The 26,440-nt window shown below is 46.3% G+C and overlaps 1 protein-coding gene across 1 annotated transcript in view; it reads left to right on the forward strand.

Moving 5' to 3' along the window:
- PACS1 (phosphofurin acidic cluster sorting protein 1) overlaps positions 1-26,440 on the forward strand; it is a 550,726-nt gene that overhangs the window by 445,723 nt on the left and 78,563 nt on the right. Inside the window, exon 19 of the mRNA XM_082271176.1 lies at positions 17,987-18,029. Within this exon, the coding sequence (XP_082127302.1) occupies positions 17,987-18,029 (43 nt within the window). The remainder of the gene's footprint in view (positions 1-17,986; positions 18,030-26,440) is intronic.

Consider the following 26,440-nt stretch of genomic DNA (forward strand, 5'->3'; position numbering starts at 1 on the left):
TGAGGGACGCATACCTCCACAGCCTGATACATCTGGGTTTTCAGAGTTACCCCAGATTGGCAGTCTGAGTCAACTCTGAGATTCGTCACTTTCAGTGTCATGCTCTTCTGTACGGCCTTGCTTCGTCACTGAGGATCTTTACAAAGGTGCTGGCGGTGGCCCTAGCTCCCTTATGGCTGAAGGCCATTACTGTTCCTTACCTGGAAGATCTCCTTTTCTTTGCCAAGTCCTATCAACAGTTGGAGATGGATCTGCAGATAGTGCAGGATGTCCTGTGTTCTTTGGGATGGCTCATCAACAGTGACAGATCCCATCTTGTCTCCTCTCAGGAAGTAATTTATTTGGGCAATGTCTCTCCGGAGGAGAAAATTCTTTTTATTTTTTTTAAACTTCAACTTTATTAAATGAGCAAGTCATACAAAAACAAAACACAACACTCTTAGTATAAAGCAATATAGACACAGTCCGGAAACAGAATACCAGTAGAAAATAGTAACTATCAGCAAAAAAAAGCGAGTGTTAAATGAGAACAGCTTAATGTATAATGACATTAGAGAAAAAGGGGAAAACAAGAGGGGGAAAGAAAAAAACAAAGGGGAGTCAGGTAATCAAAGCAAAATACACAGAGATATGGTCACATTGTGAATATCATCCAAGAATAGTCTGTGAGAAATCGGCCACTATATCGAAAAGGTCTCTCATGCGGTATGCGGTGTCAGGAAGAGGTCCTCCATGCTCACACGCCCCTCTATCTGTACAATGTGGGAAGTTAAACCTCCTCAGTAGCACAGGTTTCAACCATAGCAACCCAGTCACCCCAAATTTTATTAAACTTATCCGGGCAACCCCTAGCTTCATACGTCAATTTATACAACGGAAGAACTTGATTAATCATATTTTTCCAGAAATTCGGAGAGATTCTGGTTGTACCGATCCACTGCATCACAATCGTTTTCCTTGCATAAAACAATTAAAATCTCAGAATTTTTTTTGACTAGAGCGCAGACCTACGACTTCCAAGATTCCAAGGATGCACCATTTGGGGTTACACACATTAGGGAGGTCAAAGTGTGTGGAGACAAAGTGAGTTACCTGGGACCAGAAGGGCCTAATTTTATCGCAGCCCCCACAATGTGAAGTAAATCACCCATCATATTACTGCACTTGTGGCACTCGGCAGAGGACCTGTGTTTCATGAGGAACAGTCTATGGGGAGTATAATATGTTCTATGAAAGATCCGCAACTGTATCAGTCTGTCCCTAATAGAGATAGCTGTTGTGAAATATGTATTAAGCAGTTCTTCCCAATCATCCTCTGACAGATCCAGAATATCTTTCACCCAACCGGCTCTGATGGCATCTAATCGAGATGGCACACTACGAACCAGAACACTATAATATGAGTTGATCAGTTTAGTGTGAACATCGTACAACAATTCCTTTTCCAACAAGGAATTAGCAAGAGTCACCGGGCTGCGCCGAATTGGGCCGTAATTGTAAGTATCGGTAGTGCCAGGAGCTGGGCACATGAAAGTCCAGCTGAAATTGCCGGAATGTTTTACAGACTCCATCGGAGAACAACTGGAGGGCATATTTGAGACCTCATCCCACCCATGCAGTAGCATCCTGAGAGTCACAAAAATTAGGAAGACTAGGATTACACCACAAAGGTTGGTTAGGCGAAAACCGCACCACAGGTTTCTGCACCAAGGAGGCACACCGAACATACATTTTTAGGGCGGACTCCAGGAGGGCTGTACCCTCAAAGGGAGCAACAGTACAGCAATAAATACGATTAGTCAGAGTCTCAAAGGAAGACACTACTGCCGCCTCAGCGGCCGTGACCGCATTGCCCCTCTACAGGAAAAGCCACCCATGGACATTGCGCAGCATAGTAATAAAGGCGCAGGTTCGGCACAGCCAGGCCTCCAAGGGATACAGGTTGCTGGAGCGTGTTAATCAAAAGCCTGGGTGTCTTAGGGTACCACAGGAACGCAGAGATGAGAGAATCCACTTCCTTGAAGAATTGATTCGGGATAAAGAGAGGGCAATTTGCCAGGATATATAAGAATTTAGGGAGCATGATCATTTTAAACAAGTTTACTCTTCCGGTCAGAGTCAGCGGCAGATGCTTCCAGTGTTCAATCTTAGATTTAAATAGGGCCAGACAAGGGAGAAGATTATTACAAATAGTCAAATACATAGAGGTTGCTGCACCACTACACCCAGATAACGGAAGGACATGGTAACTCTTAAAGGGCATGCGGCGGGTAAGGAGAGAAGAATGTCCAGATCCACCGGGAACAGACTGGTCTTGGTCCAGTTGACCTTAAAACCGGAGGCCACGAATTCTTGAATAAGACCCAAGACCTTCATCAGTGTGTTATATGGATCCGACAAGTAGAGCAACATGTCATCAGCATAGAGTGACACACGTTCCTCCAGAGTACCGATATACATTCCTTGGATCTCCGTGGAGTGACGGAGAAGTTGTGCTAGAGGATCTATAGCAAGCGCGAAAAGGAGCGGGGACAAAGGACAGCCCTGTTGCGTACCCCTATGAATGTGTAGCGACTGCAACACCGAGCCATTCACCCCAGGGGTTGGTCATAGAGAATCCTCACCCAGGTAGGAAATACCTTCCCGAAACCAAACTTCTCCAGTACATAGAACAAGTACGGCCACTCAACCGAGTAAAACGCTTTCTGCGTATCGAGCGACAGCACCACTCTAGGCAGGGGAGAAGACGACTGGACCTGAAGGTTGGTAAACAAGTGGCGAATATTAGTATATGCAGAGCGTCCCGGAATAAAACCTGTTCGATCCACCCCCACTAGGGTGCTGACCACCTTATTAAGTCGTAAGGCCAGAATCTTAGATAGAATCTTGAGTTCCACGTTAATTAAAGATATCAGGCGGTAAGAATCACAATACTTCAAATCTTTATGCGGCTTAGGGATCAGGACTATAAGGGCTTCACGTAACGATTCCGGCAAGCGACCCGCATCATAGATAGTTTTATAAAGGGCCAAAAGACGAGGCAACAACAGCTCCCCATGGTGAAAATACCATTCCACCGGGAAACCATCCGGCCCCGGAGTTTTGTGTTTAGGAAAGGTTTTAATTGCGAGCTCTATCTCCTCCACAGTGATCGGCTCATCTAGACTGGAGCTGTGGGTGCGTGTCAGGCTACGGAATGGTATTGAGTCTACATACTCGTATAGTTCAGGAGGTGTATAGTGGGCTCTGGATGTATAAAGGTCAGAGTAATACAAAAGGAATGCTTGGAGTATCTTCTCTGTAGAGGAACACGGCTGATCATGTCTATCATATACCAGGGGTATGGTGACGGGGGTCCGGAATGGGTCTCGCTAGAAAAGCAAGAAGTCGTCCATTCCTGTCGCCCGATTGAAAGATGCGCTGGGATTGGTACAGAAGCCTCTTCTGGGTGTTGTCCGTCGGGACAAGTTCATATGCCCTCTGGGAAGAGCGCTATAACTGATAATTCTCAGGAGTAGGGTCATACATAGGTCCGTTCAGATCTACTTAAAGCATCCGCCACTTCCTCAACATTTGCCGCAATGGCTTTCTTGAAACCTGCAACACCCTTCATATAGGCCCCTCTCAGGACCGCCTTAAAAGCATCCCATCGGACTAAATCCGAAGTGTCCCCGACATTCTCATCCCAGGAGTGGGACATGGCAGTCGTGCACTCCGCTGATACCACAGGTTCCACCAACCAGTAGGAGCTCATGCGCCAGACCGCTCTCACTGGCCACCAAGAGATCCAACTCCAGGGGAGAGTGATCATAGATCGCCCTAGGTAGGTAACGCACAGCGGTCAGTTGTGATAGGAGTCTGGAGCCACAAAAACATGTCCAGCCTAGAAAAGGTACCATGAGAGCTAGAATAACAAGAGTACTCCCTTCGCGTGGGATATTTCCAGCGCCAGGCATCAAGGAGGTTGTATGCCGCCGCCCAGTCAGTAAGGGACAGTGAAGGGCACACAGAACCATGCAGTCTGTCCAGGGAGGGGTTCAACACCGCGTTAAAATCACCTCCCATAATAAGGTGTCCTTGAGCAACCGAAAGGACATCCTTCATACAGGCGTCCAGGCGCTGTGCTTCAATAGGCGGAGGGAGATACACATTCACAATCCTGAACAATTGGTCCAGGTATGACAAGACCACTATAACATAACACCCAGAGCGATCAGTCTTGACCTCCACAATCTGCACAGGGCAATCCCTAGTAATCAGAGTGGACACCCCCCTGGAGTAGGAAGAATACGTAGCATGAAAAGCATGAGCTATACGGGGTCTTTTCAACGCCCTCGTTCTGGGTTCCATCAAATGGGTTTCCTGCAGAAGGAGGATGTTGGCCTTTGTGTGCTTAACATAATCAAATACCAATGAACGTTTGATTTTAGAGTTCAGGCCCCTAACATTCCAGGTTAACAGTTTCAATGACATGACATGAGAGGACAAAAAATGGAGAGGCCGAATATACTTTCCTGCTGCCATCCCCCAGCAGAGCCCACCCACCCCCGACAGGTGTATACATACCAATGCAGGAGGAGCGTGTGAGCAAGGAACATCCCAGGAGCACCCACCTGGACCGCATGACCGCTATTACAAAGTAGAATATAAACTAGACCATCTCTGCAGAAAGGAGAACTATGGGAGAAAACCAAGGAAAATCAGGTAAACAGGTAAACGAGAAGTAAAAGAACAATCCCACCTCCCCACCCGGCTCCCTGCCAAAAAAAACCCACAGAGAGCTTTAGCCCAAAAACCACTTCCCAAACAGGCATAACTATGCCAAGATGTCCATGGAGAAGAAAAAAAAGGAGAAGAAGCGAGTAAAAAAAGGGGAAAAATAGAGGGGAGTTAGATATGGCTAGAGCCATGACGGCAGTAACAGTACAATGCAGGATAGGATGGTGACCGTCGTTTGGACAGTTCCATGGAAGTCCTGGGCCCAGATACCAGGAAAAAAAAATGGAAGGCTGTAGGACTTCCAGTTTTTTCTGCCTAGTTCAACATTTTTTCCTGACATTTTTTCCTATTTAAATTGAATTTTTTAATTTTTATTTTTTTATCTTGTTCCTGTGTGTACTACATTCAACTGTTCCTGTGAGAACTACAATCAACAGCCAGACTAGCGAGCATGACCCAACTGCTAGCTCCACGGTAAGTTGGCTGCAACATAGCCCCACTGGATGGGGGTTGACCGGCGAGTGAAACACCTTGCGAGGTCGCATAGCCCTGGTCACGACAGCAGTCATGTCCAGAGTCGCAGCAGACCTCAGGCCACAGCACCCCAATTCCAAAATGGTGCAGCGGACTGCTGGGAGTGGCGCCCGCCTGGTTACCGTGGTATGGTGAGTAATGACCCCCCTCCTTTCCTGCAGAATTGCTGGGGTGGTCACGGCCCCCCCTGGGGATGGTAGACCCCCCCGTGTCCATCCTCCCCATTGTGCTTCCCCTTCCTCCTTGCGGGGTTCACCCTTAAATTTGAATGTCCTCATCTGTCCGCTGGCCCCTGTTTGGGGACATAGGTAAAATTGGGTAGGGGGGCTACATGGTGCTGGGCTGGAGGAGTGGTGGGTGATGCCGCTGTCGGTCCCTGTTAGGGATGATCGTACCTAGGGGGTTCCCTACCGGGTTCTGTACATTTTTTCCCTTGTGTCCAGTGGGGTCCGGGGTCCCATGCAGCGTTGCGTGGTACCGCCATTTTTCCGTGGTTTCTGTGATTCCCGGTTTGGTGGCCATATTCCTGTAGTCTGAGACAGTGTTAAGGCTGTGGGGGCCTCTAGTGTCAGGTCAGTGTTTACTCTTACTGTTTCCAGCAGTGTGGCAGATCGTTTGTGATCGGGTGGTGAGTCTCTGGGGGTACACTATTTTTCCTTGCTGTATACAGCGCCGTGGGAGCGCTGCTTCTTGTAGTGCCACAGCGGTGCACAGGGGGGAGGGGCCTTCGGGTTTTTTTTTAATTAAAAAAAAAATTAAACCTTTTTCTTTGAGTAGCGTGGTTGCGCTTAACCCCTTATGGTTATGGAGCCTTGGGAGCTCGTTTCACCACCCGATCAACTCCTGGAAGCTGCGGGACCCTCTGGGTCTCAGCCTTCCCTGGCAGCCCTGCAGTCACTAGTAGCCAATGTAAATATGGCCCTGCAAAAGAGACCTGGCAAGAAGCGCCCCCCACCTTCACCTGTATGCTTTTCTTCCTCCGATTCTGAGGTGGATTTGGCCGCCCTGGATGAGAGTCAGCCCACTGGGTCTGCGTGCACGCACGATGAGTGCTTTACTAGTGAGAATGAGTCGTCCTCCTCTGCAGCCAGTCATGAAAAAGCGCTGGTGGAGGAACTGATTGTATCAGTGCGGGAAACTTTAAAGTTGGAGGACTCTGCTGCTGCTGAGTCAGCGACGCCGGTGCAATTTGGCACCCCCAAATCTTCTAAGGTGAAAGATTTTTCCCTTTCCTGCCTATTTTGACGAGATTGTCACTAGTCAATAGGGTTCCCCGAAATGCATGGTTGAAATACCGAAGCGTTTTGTTAGAAGATATCTCTTTTAAGAAACTTTTCTGAAGAAACTGGCGATTCCACCGTTGGTGGGCTCTCAGGTTTCCAGGCTGAAAAGGACTACACTTTTGCCGGTGGTAGATTCCCCATCTTTTAAGGACCCCATGGACAAAAGAGTTGAGGCTCTGGTCCGGTACCTTTTCACTGTGGCTGGTCGACTGCAAAATTATACAGAAGGGGCTCAACGGACAGCCCTGCCTGACACTAACACCCACAGGAAAGGATAGACCCACCCAGCCATTGACAAGATCCAATGCCAACAAATACTGTCCACACCTGTCAGCCCTACACCTCTCCACAGCCTCCCGGACGCCAAGGACTGCACTAAAGGTGCTGCGGCCCAGAAATTGCACAGTGCTGCGATGCAGACAGTACCCCACCAGCTACTGCTGGCAGACGCAAGAAAAGGACCTTTTCCAACAGCTTTCTATTTGTATTGAGTAGGGTGATAGGGCGCCAATTCTCCACTACAGACGGGTCCTTCCCCTTTGATAAAAGGATTATGGCTGACCTTCTCAATGAGGGAGGTAACAGGCCCTCTGCCAAACACTGATTGAAAATCTCCGTCAGATGAGGGGTCAACAGGCCCTTGAAGGTCTGGTAGAACTCTGCTATGAGCCCATCTGGCCCTGGTGACTTTTTAGATGACAAAGAGTCAATGGCCTTTTCTACCTCAGCCACTGATATGTCCTCAGTCAAAGGGGCCTCAGAGAAGTCAAACTCCTCCGATAACGGAGTCTCGTTTAAGAATCTCTTGGCCCTCTCCTCATCTAAACGCTGCAGCCCCAGGATGCCGGAAAAGTGGTCCCTCACCCAGAATCCCTGATCTGAACCGGACCATGCATCCCGATGGTGTCCTTCGGCCGTGTATGGTCTTTAAACTCACTGCCATCCCACAACTCCTGTAAGGATCCGGGGAGCAAAACCTCCCATAATCCCTTTTAAGGGTCAGGGAGGCAAGACAATAATACTAGCACTCCCTCAGCTGCTGCTTCAGATTGGAGACCTCCCCCTGAGAACCACCAGAGGACAAGAGGCGGTCAAGTCGCCTAAGCAAACCCAGGTAGGTTCGGAAATTGGAGACCGCCCTGAACTTGGAGATCTCCAGAAGAAGCCCTTCAACCTCTTCTTCACTGCCTTCCACCACTCAAGGCGGGAGCAGCCGCTCTCAAGGAGCGAAGCTTGTTCCAAGAAGTCCTCCTAGGCTTCCCTGACAGAAGAGTCCTCAAGCAGTGTCCCATGCAGACGCCAGATTCCATGCCCTTTCTGGGGAGTCTCAGCCACGGTCAAGGCTACAGACACCATACAGTGATCGGAGAACTCTACCACCTGCAGCTCTGGGGCAGCAAAGAGAGAGTCCCCTTTAAAAAAAAAAATAAAATCTACTCTTACAATTACCTCGGGCATAAGTGAGACTAGGGAAGTGACAAACGTGCACATCCACCAATCCATCTTCCCTAGCTATACTATTTAAATATATACTATCATACCCCAGCGGGCTTCCGACACCTGTCCTGTCTTTAGGCCTAGTAACAGTGTTGAAGTCACCGCCGAAAACCACTTCCTGGTATGAAATAAGATAAGGCTTGACTGCCGTAAGAAGGCTCTTCCTTGCCCACTTGGTCTGCAGACCATAGAAAGGGACGAAGGGACAGCCCACTCACGACAGCATCTACCACAAAACATCTACCAACCTCCACCGCAATCTCTCATCGGCATTCTACTGAACCAGTCTTAAAAAGGGCCGCGACTCCACTACAAGGCTCGGCCACAAGAGATCAGAGGGAGGGCCCACATCTTAACTACCTCTTTGCCAGGTTTATCTCTGCCACAGACCTACCTTCCTCAGACCTACCCCCTCCTGCCCTATCCCCTTCTTCCCTACCTTCACTTACCCTCTCTACCGCCCGAGCCTCACTAGCCCCTGAGGTGTAACAACTAAAAGCTTTGGGGCATCTACTAAAGGGGTGCCCTAATTCTCCACAGAGGTTGCACCTCATCAGCGCGCACTCATCCGCCAGGTGACCCGGGCCACCACACCGCACGCACCTCAGAACCGCAATCAACAATCTGCACTGAAGTGCGTTGGGCTTCCGCATTTAAAACACAGCTTCGGCTGACCCGGGTAAAAGGCAAGAATGCGGTTCCTGACAATAAAAGCACTAGCAGGGATGTGCGCAACTGTCAGGCCCCTCCTGTGGAGTTTAACAAGGGCCAACCATGCCCCAGTCCAGATTCCCCGCTCATCCAAGTTCTTCAGGAGTGGGGCTAGGAGCTGACCATACCTCCCCAGCCAGGTCATGTCTTCAGGGGGCAGAGACTTGTTTCTGACAAGAATGATGACATTTTTAACCTCCTCCTGCCTGGAGAGGGCAATCAGACGGAAGTTCTTCCAGGACTCATGGCCCTTGACCAGCTTATACTTGGTAAGGAAAAGTTCCATGGCTACAGGGGACATAAAACTAATATCATATTCAGCCGAGTTGTGGGGGTGGATGACAGCAAACAAGTCTGCCACCCTAAACCCCCAACCCCAGGACCAAATCAATCACGTTCCCCCTTCTTGGGCTGGAACCTGAGCCATGAAACCTCACCTGAACCACGTTCCTGCATCTTCTCTCCAGCCCCCCTACCCTCTTAGACCAGACCCCAGCACCCAACCCACCACCGGGGGGTTCCTGAAAAACCCGGGAGCCAAATTGACCATATAAATGGTCAATCCTGGCAGGCACACCAACAATGTTTGCAAAGTTGCATCCTTCTTGCAGGGCAGAAAGGAGCCTACCCTCCTGAGAAGGGCCCAAAAGTCTGGAAGGCCCCTCCGCTACAGGGGGACCACCTCAGGAATAGGCCTCTGGGACACTTTTGGCCCACCTTCCTTCTTTGACACAACCACAGGCACCACCCCCATACTTGAACCCTCAACTACCCAGGCCCCAGATTCTGCCACTATTGCCCTCCCAGCACTGTCACCCATACCGCCCCCCTCCTCCATTGCCACAATGTTCACACCCTCTTTGCCAACCCCACCGTCAATCTCAATCTTTGGCTCAAGATATGGCTGATGGGAAATCCTTCTCACCAGGGCCACCACGGGATAGGTCACCAACAAGATTCCACAGTCCCCTGCATTCGTCCTTCAGGACCGTGATGTCCTTACTGAGTCCGGCCCTCTTGCTTCTCCCTGATCTGTCCCTCAGATTCCAGAGAGCACTCAGCCTGGCCATTTTTCCTTAAAAAATACTGTCAGTTTTGCACATTATGCATTTGATTCTACTTCTCCTTGCTGAGGCCATCACAGGCCTGGGATGGAATGCTCTGGATCTTTCTGGGAGCTCCTGCTGCACACAACCTCTCTCCTCAAAGGTTGGACTGTAATCACTACAGATGCCAGTCTGCCCGGATGGGGAGGTGTCTTGGGAGTGTGTTCAGCCCAAGGTGTCTGGACTTGGGAGGAGTCCAGGTTGCCGATCAACATCCTGGGAATTTAGGTGATCAGACTTTATCTCAGTGGACATATTTTCTGCAGGGGCGCCCTGTGCAGATACAATCTGACAATGCTACGGCTGTGGCATATGTCAATCATCAAGGGGGGGGCACAAAGAGTACCCTGGTGGCCCGGAAAGTGGCCGGCATCTTGAAGTGCGCAGAGCGATATGTTCCAGCCCTCTCTGCTGTGCACATTCCGGGGATGGAGAATTGGCAAGCGGACTATCTCTGTCGACAGACGTTGGACCCGGGAGAATGGCCACTTCACCCGGAGGTTTTCCATCAAATGTGTCTTCGGTTGGGGACCCCCAATGTGAACCTGCTGGCTTCCCGTCTCAACAGGAAGGTGCAGAGGTTCATGTCACGGATTCAGGATCCTCTGGCTGACATCAGACACTCTGGTGGCCCCTTGGGGTCAGTATCGTCTGATCCACGCTTTTCCTCCAATACAACTTTTGTCGCGACTGCTATGCAGAATCAAGGTAGAAGGTATTCCAGTCATTCTGGTGGCACCAGACTAGCCTCGTCGATCTTGGTATGCAGACCTGGTAAGGCTGAAACAGACGTCCCTTGGAAACTTCCTCTCAGGAAGATCTTCTGTCTCAGGGACCAATCTTCCATCCTGCTTTACGTTCGCTGGCTTTAACGGCGTGGCTATTGAAAACCAGGTGCTGAAAGACAGAGGGCTGTCGTAGTCTGTGATTCCTACGCTGTTTAAGGCTAGGAAATCTACTTCCAGGAAGGTTTATCATCAAGTTTGGAAGGCGTATATTGCTTGGTGTGAGTCTCGGCGGGGGTTTCTCCCCACTCCTTTTCTGTGTCTCGCCTGTTGGAGTTTCTGCAATTGGGTGTAGATCAACGTTTGGCTCTGGGCACCATCAAGGGGCAGGTTTCCGCCTTGGCCATTTTTTTCCAAAGGGCGGTGGCAGCAAAGTCTTTGGTTCACACTTTTGTGCAGTGTGCAGGGAGTTTGCCATCTTGCTCCTCCAGTGTGGTCCCTGGTACCTCCATGAGATCTCAATATGGTTCTGTCGGTGCTTCAAAGGCCTCCCTTTGAAAATATTCTGGAAATTCTTCTGCTCACTCACAGAAGGTGGCTTTCTTTGTGGCTATTACTTCTGCACGTCACGTGTCTGAGTTGGCTGCGTTGTCCTGTCTGTCACCTTACTTGGTGATTCATAGGGACAAAGTGGTATAATGACCCTGTCGGGCGTTCCTTCCTAAGGTTGTCTCGGGGTTTCACTTGTATGAAGACATTGTGCTACCGTCCCTATGTCCTAAGCCTAAACGTCCTAAAGAAATTGCCTTACATTCCTTAGATGTGGTTCGGCCATCCGGGTTTACCTGGCGATGACTGAACCAATTAGGAAATCCGATTCTTTGTTCTTACGGATGGACCTCGTAAGGCCTACGCTTTTAAGGGTCAGGTTCCTCCTTTCCCTGATAAAGCACATTCTACGAGGGTGCTTAGTGCCTCCTGGCCCTTCCGTCATCAGGCGTCAGTGGTTCAGTTGTGCAAGGTGGCTACTTGGTTGTCTGTACACATATTCTCACATTTTGTTAAGGTGGATGTATTTGCATCTTTGGATGCAACATTTGGCCTCAAAGTTTTGCAGGCTGCGGTTGCGGAGGCTTCCGCTTTTTGAGGGTGAAAATGTTTTCTGGTGTTGCGCTCCTGTTGTTACCAGGTTGGCTATGTTTAGCCTTGTTGGGAATTCTGCGTTTGCTGTGTTTTTTCCCACCCCTTATGTTGACACTGCTTTGGGAAATCCCAATGGTCTGAAGAATTGAAGCTGTGTCTGTCAGTGAACGAAAGAGAAAACTAGATTTTTTGTCTTACCGTAAAATCCTTTTCTCTGAGGTACACTGACAGACCCAGCACCTGGCCCTCTTTTGGGGTTGAGTTATTTGTTCTTCTGACTTTGCTTGTTACAAACTGGAAGTCCTACAGCAGGAAGTGATGGTATACCCTCTGGGGCTGCCCCAGGGGTGTAACCAAAAAGGTTTCCGCCTAGTCCTACTCCTAGTGAGCAAGAGCATAAGCCCAATGTTCTGAACAATTGAAGCTGTGTCTTTCAGTGAACCTCAGAGAAAAGGATTTTACGATAAGAAAAAAATCCATTTTTTTTTTTTTTTTTTTAAACCACTTCAACCCCTTAGGAAGTACCTGTATGTCTTCAGGTTGAAGTGGTTATATATATCAGGATGATGCCTGGAGGCGAAACCGGAAGAGATGAGGATTTTGTTACTTTTAGTTTGATGCTTAAACTATCTCGTTGATGCTTAAACTATCTCGGTTTGATCAGATGCATTTGACTGAAGAAGAGAGATCTGGGGACTTGTAGACTCCAGATCTCTCCATAAATAGGGCCTGTCATTTTTATTGCTATCCCAAGGAATGTTGTTCATAGCATTCATTTGATATAAAAAAAAAAGTGGTAAAAAAAAAAAAATAACCACATGTGAGGTATCACTGTGAATGTCAGAATAATAATTCTAGTGCCAGACCTCCTTTGTAACTCTAAACTGGTAACTTGTAAAGACTTTTAAAGCATCGCCTATGGAAAATTTTAGGTACTGTAGTTTGGCACCATTCCATGGCATACGCAATTTTGAATCTTTTATATTTTCCCAAAAATTGGATGTTATATCATATTTGTGTGCACTAATATTCATTAAAGTGTATTTTTTCTTAAAAATAAAAATGCTTGTGTAAATATCATGGGACATTAAAAAAAATGTAACAACCACCATTTTATTCTCCAAAATCTCTGCTTTCAAAAAAGTATATAATGTTTCAGGGTTTTTTGGTTATTTTCTAGCAACAAAAATCATGGTTTTTACATGTTTGACAAAAATGTCCGAATTGGTCTGGGGGGTAAAGCGGTTAAAAAAACAAATATTTCATACTAACCTGCTCTGTGCAATGGTTTTGCATAGAGCAGGCCCAATCCTCTTCTTCTGGGTTCTCCACCAGCACTCCTGGCTTCTTCCCTCTTCTCAATGCTCCCATACCAAGTAGCTTTCTATGGTGGCACTTGTGCAGCAGGCTCAATCCCGAGCCACGCCTTGTGTGTCCATAGACACACAGCATGGCTCAGCACCTGCCAGCCGCACCCTCCTCACTGGCTGAGCTAATGGCTCCCGCCGCTGCCTCCATGGCCAGTGAAGAGAGCGAGAACCTGCTCTTGGGCACACTGCTAGATTGAGGTCAGGCTTCGGTAAGCATATAAATTCAAATATCATATATAAATCATAGTTTGTAAACTATAACTTTCACACAGGTTAAATAAAATACTCTGATTTGGTTCATTTTTTTTTTTACCAAAGCAGAATACATTTGTCCTACATTTAGAAAGAAAAATGATTTGCTAAATTTTATAACAAAAACTAAAGCAAAAACTGAACAAAGAAAAACTTTTTTTTTTTCATTTTATATAGCAAAAAATAAACCCAATGGTAATTAAATACCATCAAAAGAAACCTCTGCTTCAAAAAAATGATGTGAAGTTAATTTGGGTATAGCGTTGCATGGCTGAGTAATCGTCATCCAAAATGTGGCTGCACTAAAAAATTACCTGGACTGAAATGGGGTGAAACAATCCAAGGGACTTGAGGGAGGGGGGATCTGTGTAAAGGTGAGAGCTGGGGGGAAGAAGGGGGGAAATCTGGAAAAGGTGAGTGCTGGGGGGAGGGATCTGTAAAAAGGTGAGAGCTGGGGGGAGGCAGGGGAATCTGTGAAAAGGTGAGTGCTGGGGGGAGGGAGGGGGGATCTGTGAAAAGGTGAGAGCTGGGGGGAGGGATCTGTAAAAAGGTGAGAGCTGGGGGGAGGCAGGGGAATCTGTGAAAAGGTGAGTGCTGGGGGGAGGGAGGGGGGATCTGTGAAAAGGTGAGAGCTGGGGGGAGGGGGGGAATCAGTGAAAAGGTGAGTGCTGGGGGGTGGGAGGGATCTGTAAAAAGGTGAGAGCTGGGTGGAGGGGGGGGGGAATCTGTGAAAAGGTGAGTGCTGGGGGGAGGGGGGATCTGTGAAAAGGTGAGAGCTGGGGGGGAGGGGGGATCTGTGAAAATGTGAGAGCTGCAAGGAGTGGGGGGGGGGGGGTCTGTGAAAAGGTGAAAGCTGGGGGGAGGATCTGTGAAAAGGTGAGCGCTGGGGGGAGGGAGGATCTGTGAAAAGGTGAGTGCTGTGGAGGGGGATTTGTGCAAAGGGTAGAAGGGTGTGTACTGATAGTACAGAGGTGAAAGTTGTGAGGATAAGCTGTAGATGGGAATGCAGAGGTGGGTTGTGGACTGGAGGTGTAACCTGTGGATGGAGGGGTGCAGAGGTGACATAATGGGGTACAAAGGTGAGTTGTGGATGGGGGTATTAAGATGAACTGTGGAAAAAGTGAAGAGTTGAACTGTGGATGGAGGGAGAGAAAAGCAAAGAGGTTTGCAGAGGTAATTGATGGTTACTTTTAGGGGTGGGGATACTTGAGGGAAGTGGGTTTTTGCTTTGAGAGGACAAGGGAACATTGCTGCAGCAAAGTATACATAGTTCAGTTACCAAGAGTATGTCATGTATAGCAGTGTGCAACAGTGAGGATTTAGTAAAATACCTTGTACATTACCTAGTCATAACTGTATGCTGTGCTATACGTTACATACCACTTACAGTCGTGTTACATTAATGGCCCCTAGACAATACGCCTGAATTCTTCACTCTATACAATGGGTTTTATGTTATGTACTCCCGACTCCTGCACACAGTATGCTGGACTGCACATTACACTCTTACATATTCCTGACCACTGCACTCTGTACACAGGGCTATATGTTAAATAATCCAACCAATCTGTAGGAGGGCATTGCAGCAATCAGGAGTATGCAAAATATATCACAGCCTACAGAGTTGAACAGTCAGGAGTATGTAAGGTATAGAACAACTGACAGAGTGCAGTGGTCAGAAGTATGTAAAAGAGAAAATATATAAAGAGAACAGGGGTCACGATTATATAATGTATAGCACAGTATACATGGGTAGTGGTTAGGAGTGTGTATCATAGGTCTTAGATGATGTACAGTGTACATTACATGCTCCTGATCATAGTCTCTATGCTGTGCTGTATGCTACATACTGTACTTTTTAATGTTGTGTACTGTGCATGTTTATGGCTACTGCACCCTGTATAATATGCACTCCTCAGCACTGCACAATACATTAATAAGATGGAGTGAAGGAAATGCACAATGGGCGCTTCAGATATGCAGAACTCACTCACCCAGCGCTCAAATTATATAAGAGATGCAATTATACAAAAAGAACCCTGAATGTATAGGTCGCAGCTGCTGCTATATAATAAAGAATAAATAACAACGGTGTAGTAGAAATATCTCAACATATAGATAAGCCCACAACACTAGCAGCGCTAATAAGCATACACAATATTATGCTTATACAACACTAAATGTTAATCCTGCAAGGAAGGAATGAAATGGAGTCTCTGGTTTATATCTATTCAAAATCCAGTAAGGCTTAGTCCAAACATAGGGAAGGGTGTGAAGGATCTCTCAATCATCCACTAAAGGCCCGTACACACGTAGCGATTGTCGGCCGTAAATATTCGGCCGCCAAACGATCAGCCGATTGTTGGCTTGTTAGTATGATTGCGACTTTTCGGCCGAACAGAATCGGGTGTGCAGGCTATAAAATTTTTGTTGGCCGTCACCAGAACGGCCGATTGTTCGCCAGTCAGTACAGAATTCGGCCGACTAACAGCAGATGAGCAAGACTGGGCATGCTCAAAGAAGAAAAAACACACGAAAAGTTAACCATCACATGACATCACTTCTGCAGTCGGCTGTTGTTGGCCGACAAAATTCGTGTGCAGTCTTTAGCACTTTTCAACCGACAGGACAGCACCGGACAAAAGACGGCCGATCGTTCGGCCGACATTCGGTACGTGTGTACGGGGCTTATGTCTCCACCAACCACCGATGCTCCCCCCTCTCTCTGGACACTCACCAGATACTAGATCAAAACTCTCCCTTAGACAATAAACCGATCCTCGGATGATGTGTCTCCAAGCTCTTTGGATCCAAATTCCATATGACATTTAGTAGCCTTCAGAAAGTTTTCCATTCACCATATCATGTAAATAAATAGAGTGGGGGCACATAGCGTAATTCCGCAACACTTTAATAAAATAAAACAAAACACACTCGCCCCACTCCCCTCCAGGTTCTACTTACAAGAGAGAGCTGAAATGAAGGCATTTAGCAAAAGCATGCACGCCCTATGACCACCGCTGTTACTGTCCCGTATCCACCAGGTACGCGTAGTGTAGCCAAGCGTGGCATCAATAGTTGGCGACCGCGCACACACGCCCTTGAGGGTCAATACATACTCCTGAATCCTGTACTCTGTGCTTCACTGCATATACACCGCGATTCCACAATACACCGTTCTAAGCCTCAATCAATCCCATTATTTGGCAACTGTGTAATTTTCACCTCTGAGGAAGGCGTGGCTGAGGGTGGGGTTGTGGGCGTGGTTGGGACGGGAAGTTGGCCAGGGAGGGCGAGTTCCAGCATCTATTTTCAGAGAAAATATCCCTGGTAAAAACGATATAATATGCTAAAGTTAGGCCCTTGGGACCAGGGGCTTTCTCTCCTCTGGGATGTCCGATTCCAAACGAAAATTGTGGGGGGCGGAGGGGGGTATACTAATGAGAATGGCCTGTTGTGGATACTTGTGAATAAATTATTTCTGGTGTTCAGCTTTATAAAAGAACAAGACTGGATTTGCATTGCAGTGGTGTTGGTAGAACTCCTTTTAGGCTCCGTTCACACTTGTATGACTCCAAAGTCGCATGATTTTGAGTGCGACTTTGGAGTGTGCCTTTCATGTGACTTTTAAAAAACACAAATGTCCAAGTGCTGGGATCACTGCCCAGCTTGGGAAAATAAGTGTTTGCTGTGGGGGTTGTTGCTGTCCAAAACTAAAAAAAACCCACAATATAAGGAAAGTGCTGTACCCCAGAATCATGACCTAAATCTTTGGATGAAACACAATATGAGGAAAGCTCTTATTTATCCAAAGATTTATGTCATGACTCTGCCAGGGTACAGTGCTTTCCTTAAATTGTGTTTTTTTCATGTGACTTTTACACTCTCAGGCATTCAAGTCGCAAGAAAGTTGCAGGTGCAGGAACCATTTCAAAGTCGCTTTGACTTCAGGTCACATAGATTTGAACAGGTTCTATTGAAATCTATGTGCTGCGACTTTGTGTCCAAAGTTGCATGACAAATCAAACAAGTGTGAACAAAGCCTGAAAGTTTATCTTAAGAATGCAGGCAGTTGATTTTTTTCCTCTAAAAACCTTGTTTAGAAATGTCCCATGTGTATTACTCCATTCATACACCTTTTGAGAGGTCAGATTAAAACAGTGGAAAGTAAGGAAACACTGCTGTTTACAATCTTCCTTGTGAGGATGTAACATTCCATACTCACCTGGGAGATTGGGCACAGCTATACTCGCTTCCCCTTCCCACAGTTTAGATCAAGGGCAGAGGATAGCAGGAGGGTGGACGCTGAATTGACACCATGGGGGACTTGGTGTCGCTGAAAAAAAGACAGCAGCTTCCAAGGCTGATAGCACAGAAATACAAACATTAAAACTTGCAGGGATGCATTCGGAAAGGTGCTAAAATTTCCTTGCTGTTTCTAGCTCAATTAACAAGCACAGGATGAACTTCCTCTGTAAACCCCATCGGCAGTGTATGTTTTGCAAGTAACTGGTGTCTATTTAATACAAACTGGATATGTGCAAATATCCACAAAACAGAAAGGTTGGTAAAAGATTTGAAACTTGTCCTGAGTCTGTCTATAATCACATTGTTAATACTGACGCATAATGTATTTTTCTTCCCAGGCAGGAAGATGATTCCTATCAGAAGTTTATCCCATTTGTTGGAGTAAGTATCTTATTTGTTTTTCTCTTCTTATCAGTTTATGTTCCCATGTATCAGGTAGTCCTTCACTTAAAAGAAAAAAAAAAAAAAACACTATTGCAAATTTGCACTCACCGGCCACTTTCATAGGTACACCTTACTAATACTGGGTTGGACCCCCTTTTGCCCTCAGAACTGCCTTCATTCTTCGTGGCATAGATTCAACAAGGTGTTCAAAAGATTCCTCAGAGATTTTGGTCCACATTGACATGATAGCATCACGCAGTTGCTGCAGATTTGTTGGCTGAACAGATGAATGATGCGAATCTCCTGTTCCACCACATCCTAAAGGTGCTCTATTGGATTGAGATCTGGTGACTGTGGAGGCTATTGGAGTACAGTGAGCTCATTGTCATGTTCAAGAAACAAGTTTGAGATGATTTGAGCTTTGTGACATGGTGCGTTATCCAGCTGGAAGTAGCCATCGGAAGATTAGAACACTGTGGTCATAAAGGGATGGACATGGTCAGTGACAATACTCCGGTATAAAAGTTCATAAGCAGTGCTTGATAGAAGGAAAAATCCACCACCTTAAGTGCGTCTGATAGCACACACCCCCAACATGTGATCTCTCAATCTCCTTACCAGAATGAAGATGAAAAAAGCATGTAGAAAGTGTCTGCAGAGGATCAACTCAATGCTATGTCAGTCCCCAATTGCAGCTTTAAACCAATCGGGAGGGATGGTGTAATCCGATATAACTCTCCAGCCATCAACTCAGATGTTAACCAAGAGAGATAAAGGAGATCTCATAATGCAGTATGTTCAATAACTTTTAAAATGTATTTGCAAACATACTTACAAAAGCAGATAAAATCCAAGCATTAAAACATTTCAGAAGTCACAGGTCATTCAGCATGTGCGTGTCAGCGGGCCCACCTGATGCATTTCGGCCAATCAGCCATCGTGTGAGGTCAGGTAGGCTGTGGCTTTTAAATGATGCTCAATTGGTAATAAGGGGCCCAAAGCGTGCCAAAAAAAAAAACCCACACAATTACACCACCAGCCTAAACCGTTGATGCAAGGCAGGATGGATCTATGCTTTCATGTTGTTTACGCCAAATTTTGACCCTACCATCTGAATGTCACAGCTGAAATCAAGACTCCCCAGACTAGGCAACGTTTTTCCAATCTTCTATTGTCCAATTTTGGTGAGCCTGTGGGAATTGTAGCCTCAGTTTCCTGTTTTTAGCGGACAGGAGTGGCACCCAGTGTGGTCTTCTGCTGCTGTATGGATCAGAGATGGTATTCTGCTTACCTTAGTTGTAAGAAGTAGTTATTTGAGTTGCAGTTTCCTTTCTATCATCTCAAACCAGTCTGCTCATTCTCCTCTGACATCAACAAGACATTTTTGTCCCCACACAACTGCCGCTCACTGGTATTTTCTCTTTTTCAGACCATTCTCTGTAAACCCTGGAGATCGTTGTGCATGAAAATCCTAGTAGGTCAGCATTTTTTTAAAATACACAGACAAGCCTGTCTGGCATCACAACCATGCCACGTTCAAAGTCACTTAAATCCCCTTTCTTTCCTATTCTGATGCTCGATTTGAATTTTTATTACATTTTTTCTTTAGGGGGACAGTACATTTAATTTTTCAGATGTTTCTTAAAACAGGAAAATACCACGTTCAATACAATTCAATGTAATCCAAGTCCAATCGTGAAAAATAAAATTAAACACAACAAGTGTAAAACAATCCGTGAAAAGTGATCTCACAAACTCCAAACTTAAAGTGAGAAGTGAAAAAGGGAAAGAAAATAAAATAAAAGGGAAAGAGGGGATAATTCCCCAATATACTTTGATAATGTAAAAAAAAGTATAAATATTTTTAGTGATATGTGTCATATGTGGCTAATGTTGTGAAATCTTTTGGTGTATAATTTTAGATCCATTATATTTGTGAAGTGAAGAAAAAAAAAAAAACCCCAAGGAGAAAATTTTTCCTGTTTTTTCCAAAAAAAAAGAAAAAAAAAACATCTGAACCAAATAGAGCTGTCGTTGTCAGGACAATCACAGGTTTCTTTTAACTTTATAGAGGAATAAAAAAAAGAATATATAACAGATTTTATGTATCATTCCTTCTACCTCTCCGTACGTATCCCAGTTGTCTCCCCATGGGGGGCTCCACCTACAGACCGATCGAAAGAGGGAAGAAAAAAAGAAAAAGGAAGAGAGAGAAGGGAGGACAAAAAAAAAAAGGGGGAAAAAGATAAGAAAAAAACCCCCATCGACTCCGGCAGTCAGGGGGATCTAGAGGCTCACTCCTTATACACAAAAGGGAGATATCCCTAGAATTACAGATTTAGCTGTATATACTCATCGGAGTTTGTGAATTGTAACCATGGTGACTAGCGTATTCGGGTTTGCTCCTCAGAATTGTTTAATGCTGCGGTTAGGAGTTCCATGCAATGTATTTCATTTACTCTTGCAGTCCACATTTGTCGCGTAGGGGGACACGTCTGTCTCCACATTGTTGGAATGCAGGCTTTCGCAGCATTGAGTAAGTGGGCTATCAAAGACTTCCTATATTTCCTAATTGATCCCCTCGTAAGATGAAGTAGGCACAGTGCTGGATCCTCGCCGCTGTCATGTGATTTGATCTGATTAGCAATTTGTGTTACCAAGCAATTGAAAAGGTGTACTTAATAAAGTGACCGGTGAGTATATATAGGCAGTAGTGTTGCATAATCTATAGTTTAGGAAAGAAAAAAAAAAAAAGGAACGTGGGTTTTTTTTCAAAGTTTTAAGTCTGAATAAATGTAAAATTATTTTTAATTTTGTTTTAAAAAGAGGATTTGAACTACTGTCAGGTTTTTATTGCTGTTTGTATTACTCTGTGTTACTCTCCCTAACATACTGTACCAGTGACAAGGTATGATATAGGAAATCTCTCCACTGAGGACAAAGCAAAAATAATAAACTTTTTTTCTCTATCGTTCATTGACGGACTCAGTCTCTGTTCTTCATAACAGTAGGGTTATACTGCCCCCTACAGGAGTAGGACACTAGGCACTAGGCAGAATTCTAGCTACGCCTATGGGCAGTCCCAGGAGATATACTCCCCCTCTCTGCTATATGATGTCAGTTTTAATCTGCCTAGTCAGGAGTAAGGACCTAGTTCCGTGCTGGGATCTGTGGTCCTGGCAAAAAGTTTTTTTCTAGTTAGTTTTTTTTTCTCTGAGTTTTTTTCCTGTGAGATCTACAAGCAACTAAGCCGAATCTGGGCGACAGGCTGGGTATATATATCCAGTGGTCACTCCAGCCGGCCAGCGAGTGCGCACAGACCCCAGCTCCGCACTAGGTCGTCTGCGTCATAGTCCCACCAGATGGGGACTGGCCCTGTGAGTTAAACGTCTCGTCAGGTCACATACGACCGGGTCTAGACCCAAGTCGCAGCGTTCCTATTGGCGGACAGCCCCCCCCCACTTCAAGAGGGGTTCTGTCAGGAGATGGCGCCCACCTGTTCCAGGTATGGTAATTGTACCCCCTCTCCCCCTGGCGGGTTTTGGGATGGACGCGGGCATCTTCCTAGGACGGTCGGACCCCTGGAAATTTCTACTCTGTCCTGTCCCCCCCCTCCTCCCCTACTGGGGATATAAGGCACTTGCAGCTAACCCTGGGTGCTGGGACCGGGCGTCATGCTGCCGATGGGGGCGGGGGGTGCGCTGCCGGTGACTGGACGATCAATCATGCAGGGGGGACTCACCTGTCACTACCAGGGCCCCCCATCCTATCGATCCCGTCCAGGAGGCTGGGGGGGGCCCCCAGAAGCGCTGCAGGGCCACCATTTTCTTGTAGCCCATGTGCTGCATAGGATTGGTGGCCATGTTTCTGTAGCCCGGCAGCCATTTTGCAGTGGATCCCCATTGAAGATCAATGTTGCTGGAGTCTCTAGAGACATTTTTTTGGGTGGTGGAGCCCCTCCCTATTTTCTAGTGCTGACACTCAGGTTTTTTTATTGGTGAGTCTGGGGGGTCTCTCTCTCTCTCTTCTGAGAGGGAGTTCAGTACTTTGTGCCTGACCTCTTGGGGGCGCTTTAGCACGGTGGGACGTTCCTAAAAAAAAAACAAAAAAAAAAAGTTTTTTTTTTTTTTTTCAAACTTTTTCTGCTGGTTCCCTTGGTGCGACATGGACCCTGTGGAACACGTTTCCCCACCTGACCCCCTCTCAGGGGCCGTAGGGCCCTCCGGATCCCAGCCATCCATAGATGCACTGTCGGCGGTCCTGGAATCCATATATGATTGTTTATCCAGGATGACAATCCCTCCACCTTTATCCGCGGGATGAACAACAATGTCCTCAGCTGATGTGTATGCCTTTCCCCCTCTTAAGTTGCTGCCAAAACTTCTTCGCAGGATCGAGGCAGAAGGGATTCTGGTCATTCTTGTGGCTCCGGACTGGCCTCGCCGAGCTTGGTACGCCAACCTGGCCAGGCTAGTCGCAGACGTTCTTTGGAGACTTCCTCTCAGGGATTTACTGTCTCAAGGGCCAATCTTCCATCCTGCTTTACAGTCACTGGCTTTGACGGCTTGGCTGCTGAAAGCCAGGTGCTGAAGGACAGGGGATTGTCTGCTTCTGTGATTCCCCACTCTGCTTAAAGCGAGAAAAGCGACTTCTAGAAAGATCTATCATTGTACACGGAAGTCATATTGCGTGGTGTGAGTCTCTTGGGGTTCCCCCTCACACTTGGTGGCTTGGATCTTGTCCTTCCTTCAACGGGGAGTTGATCAAAAATTGGCCTTGAGTACTATCAAGGGTCAAGTCTCTGCCTTTGCAGTTTTCTTCCAAAGGCCGTTGGCCACCCATTCCCTGGTACTTTATCCAGGGGGTGCGATACTTGGCACCTCTGGTGCAACCGCCGTTGCCACCTTGGGACCTTAATTTGGTGCTGTCGGTTCTCCAGAAACCTCCTTTTGAAATTATTCAGGGTATTCCCCTGCTTAGCTTATCCCAGAAGGTGGCCTTTTTGGTGGCTATTACTTCTGCACGCAGGGTGTCAGAACTGGCGGCGTTGTCCTGTCGTTCTCCCTATCTGGTGGTTCACAGGGATAAAGTGGTGCTTGGTCCAGATCCGTCCTTCCTTCCGAAGGTGGTTTACAGTTTCTGCTTAAATGAGGATATTGTGCTACCCTCCTTGTGTCCTAAATATAAACATCCTAAGGAATTTGCACTGCATACTTTGGCTGTGGTTCGGGCGATTAGGGTGTACTTGGCGACTACGGAGTCTTTTCGAAAGTCCAATTCACTCTTTGTACTCACGGATGGACCAAAGAAAGGGCTGCCTGCGTCTGCTGCGACTATTTCCTGATGGATTAGACAGACAGTTGTGCAGGCTTATTCAATTAAGGGTCAGGTTCCACCTTTCCCTGTTAGGGCGCATTCTACTTGGGCTCTTAGTGCTTCCTGGGCCTTTCGCCATCAGGCATCTGTGTTTCAGGTTTGCAAGGCGGCTACCTGATCTTCTATTCATACTATCACAAAGTTTTACTAGGTGGATGTGCTGGCATCTGCAGATGCCTCCTTTGGCTGCAAAGTTTTGCAGGCTGCCGTTTCAGGGTGTTTTTTTTTGTCTCCCTTGAGGGGAGTGTTTAATGTTTTTATCAAGTGGGTCCTTGTTGTTCTGATGAGTCCTATGTTGCCTGGTTGGCTTTGGTTCAGCCTTGGGGAATTATTTTCTGCTTTCCCACCCCTCATTTTTATGGCACTGCTTGGGGACATCCCTAGTGTTATGAAGAACAGAGACTGCGCCCGTCAATGAACGATAGAGAAAATTGGATTTTTGTATTACTGTAAAATCCTTTTCTCTGAAGTTCATTGACGGACGCAGTACCCGTCCCTCTGTTTTGAATTGGGTTGGTATTGTTTTCTCTGACACTGCTTTGTTACAAAACTGACATCCTATAGCAGAGTGGGAGAGTGAGTATACCTCCTGGGAATGCCCATAGGCATAGCCAGTACTACTTTTCCACCTAGTGTCCTACTCCTGTAGGGAGCACTATAACCCTACTGTTATGAAGAACAGAGGCTACGTCCGTCAATGAGAAGAATGAGAAGAGAGAAAAAATCAAATTTTTGGAAAGGTTACGTCTGCAGCTATTTAGGCCTTCTTTCTCTGGTGAAACCCCCCATCAGAGAAATCTACCCAGTGGTTTGACTAACAGCAAAAAATAAACCTGACACACATTTTTCCACTCTATCCAGGAAAAAAAGAGAGGGGGCATAAGTAGGATTTAAAAAGAAATGCACTGAAAAATGCACTAGTAAATGTCGCCTTTTTCCAAAAAAAGCAACTTGTGTTGTGTTTTTTTTATGTATGTTTGTAATAAAGTTGGTGTATCCCTAGCTCGCTTTTTTTTAGATAGAGTTATCATGATATAGTTATCATGTCTGCCTTTTTTACTATCTGATGATACTACAGGGAGTGGGTGGAAATCTCTCTTTATTCAAGGTAAAACTCTTCTTGGACAGTTGTCACCAAAACAGGTGTCCCCATTAGAAAGCTTCCTTTCACCTTATTTTCTAGTGACTACTGTAAAATTTTGCATTTTCCCATTATGTTTTGTCCTCGTTAGAATGGTCACGAAGGGTGTTAACCCCAGCAGAGGCATAGACTGCAATAAAAATGTGACAGATTTTTATTGCGGTCTTTTCATTTTGTATGAAAAAAAAAAAAAAAAGATCTACTTTAGCATCAGCTGTATGAGAGTTTTCACTATTGTGGGAGCAAAAATCACCAATAATAATGCAGTCAGTAATTGCCTTGATTATTTTGGCTTGGAAGTTTTGTGCAGTCAAATGAAACTCAGTGTAGCCTTACTGTATTTTGTTCGCCTTTTTTTAGTGTTTCTTTTTATGCACACATTGCATGATTGCCTAATCATTTCTAAACAGGAGCTTTAGACAATCCCATGTTGTATTTATATTTTTCCAAGCTTGCAAGGGCCCTTCTCATAATGTGCAATTATACACAGCAGCACGTTATGGCAGACTTTCTTCAAAATCTTCTCTCCTCAAAAGCCGATAGATCCACACTCAGGGCTGCCGCTAGAAATCCTGGGGCCCCATACAGCCTACCTGACAGGCCCCCCCCCCCCCCCCTCCACCGAAAATATCAAAATTATATTATCACCCCCTCCCCCAATCCCTCTTCCTAGCAGAAATTCCTCCCAATCACCCCTCACAGCGCAACCCCCCAAATCCCTCCACAAATTCACAACCCCATCCCCGTACAGAGTGCAGGGGTCAGGAATGCATTACGTACAGAGTGCAGGGGTCAGGAATGCATTACGTGCAGGGGTCAGGAATGCATTACGTACAGAGTGCAGGGGTCAGGAATGCATTCAGGAGAATGCTAGATACAGAATGCAGGGTTCTGGAGTGCATTATGCACAGGGTTCAGGAGAGTGCTAGATAGGGAGTAGTGCCTTACTAAGCTGACCAAGATTTCCCATAGATGCAAATGTTAGACAGGGAGCAGTGCTACATAGTTACATAGTTAGTGAGGTTGAAAAAAGACATCCGTCCATCCAGTTCAACCTATAATGTGTGTGTGTGTTTGCTGTTAACCATACATTGTATAACCCTCTATGTTGTGGTCTTTAAGGTGCCCATCTAACAGTTTTTTTAAACTATCGATGCTCCCTGCTGATACGACTGCTTGTGGAAGAGAATTCCACATCCTTACTGCTCTTACAGTGAAGAACCCCCTACGTATTTTAAGGTTAAACCGCCTTTCCTCTAGTTTTAGTGAGTGGCCACGTGTCTTATTGTATTCCCTTTCTCTGAAAAGTTTGTTCCTTATGCTAGGGTCGCCAGTACAGTATTTGTACATTGATATCATACCCCCCCTTGGTGCTATACCAAGTTGACCACAATTTTCCATTGAGGCCAATGTTAAAAATCGGGAGTAGTGCTATACCAAGGTGACCAAGATTCTCCATTGAGGACAATGTTAAAAATCGGGAGTAGTGCTATACCAAGGTGACCAAGATTTCCCATTGAGGCCAATGTTAAAAATCAGGAGTAGTGCCATACCAAGCTGTCCATAGTAGCAATTGTATGTAAATGCCTCTGTACTGCACCTCTTTCCAGCTGCTACAACCTCTTCAACACACACACCTCTCCTCTGCCCTTATCTTCCCCAAAGGTCCCCCATCTTCCACATGATTACCTTTCTAAAATACCTTTTTGTTGCTGGCTTCCTTCTCCTTCTTCCCTTTGCACGTTTTGCTTGACACAGGGGGCGGGTCGGAGTAGCAGTCCCGCCAATTACCGACATCACAGCATGAATTTGACAGGTGCAGTCTCTGCATAGTGCACACCCAGCTGGTTTGTTAGCCAATCCCTGGCTGTTCTAAATGTTCCCACTGCTG

Source organism: Pelophylax lessonae (genome assembly GCF_965119305.1).
Source record: "Pelophylax lessonae genome assembly, chromosome: 10".
Classification (NCBI taxonomy): domain Eukaryota; kingdom Metazoa; phylum Chordata; class Amphibia; order Anura; family Ranidae; genus Pelophylax; species Pelophylax lessonae.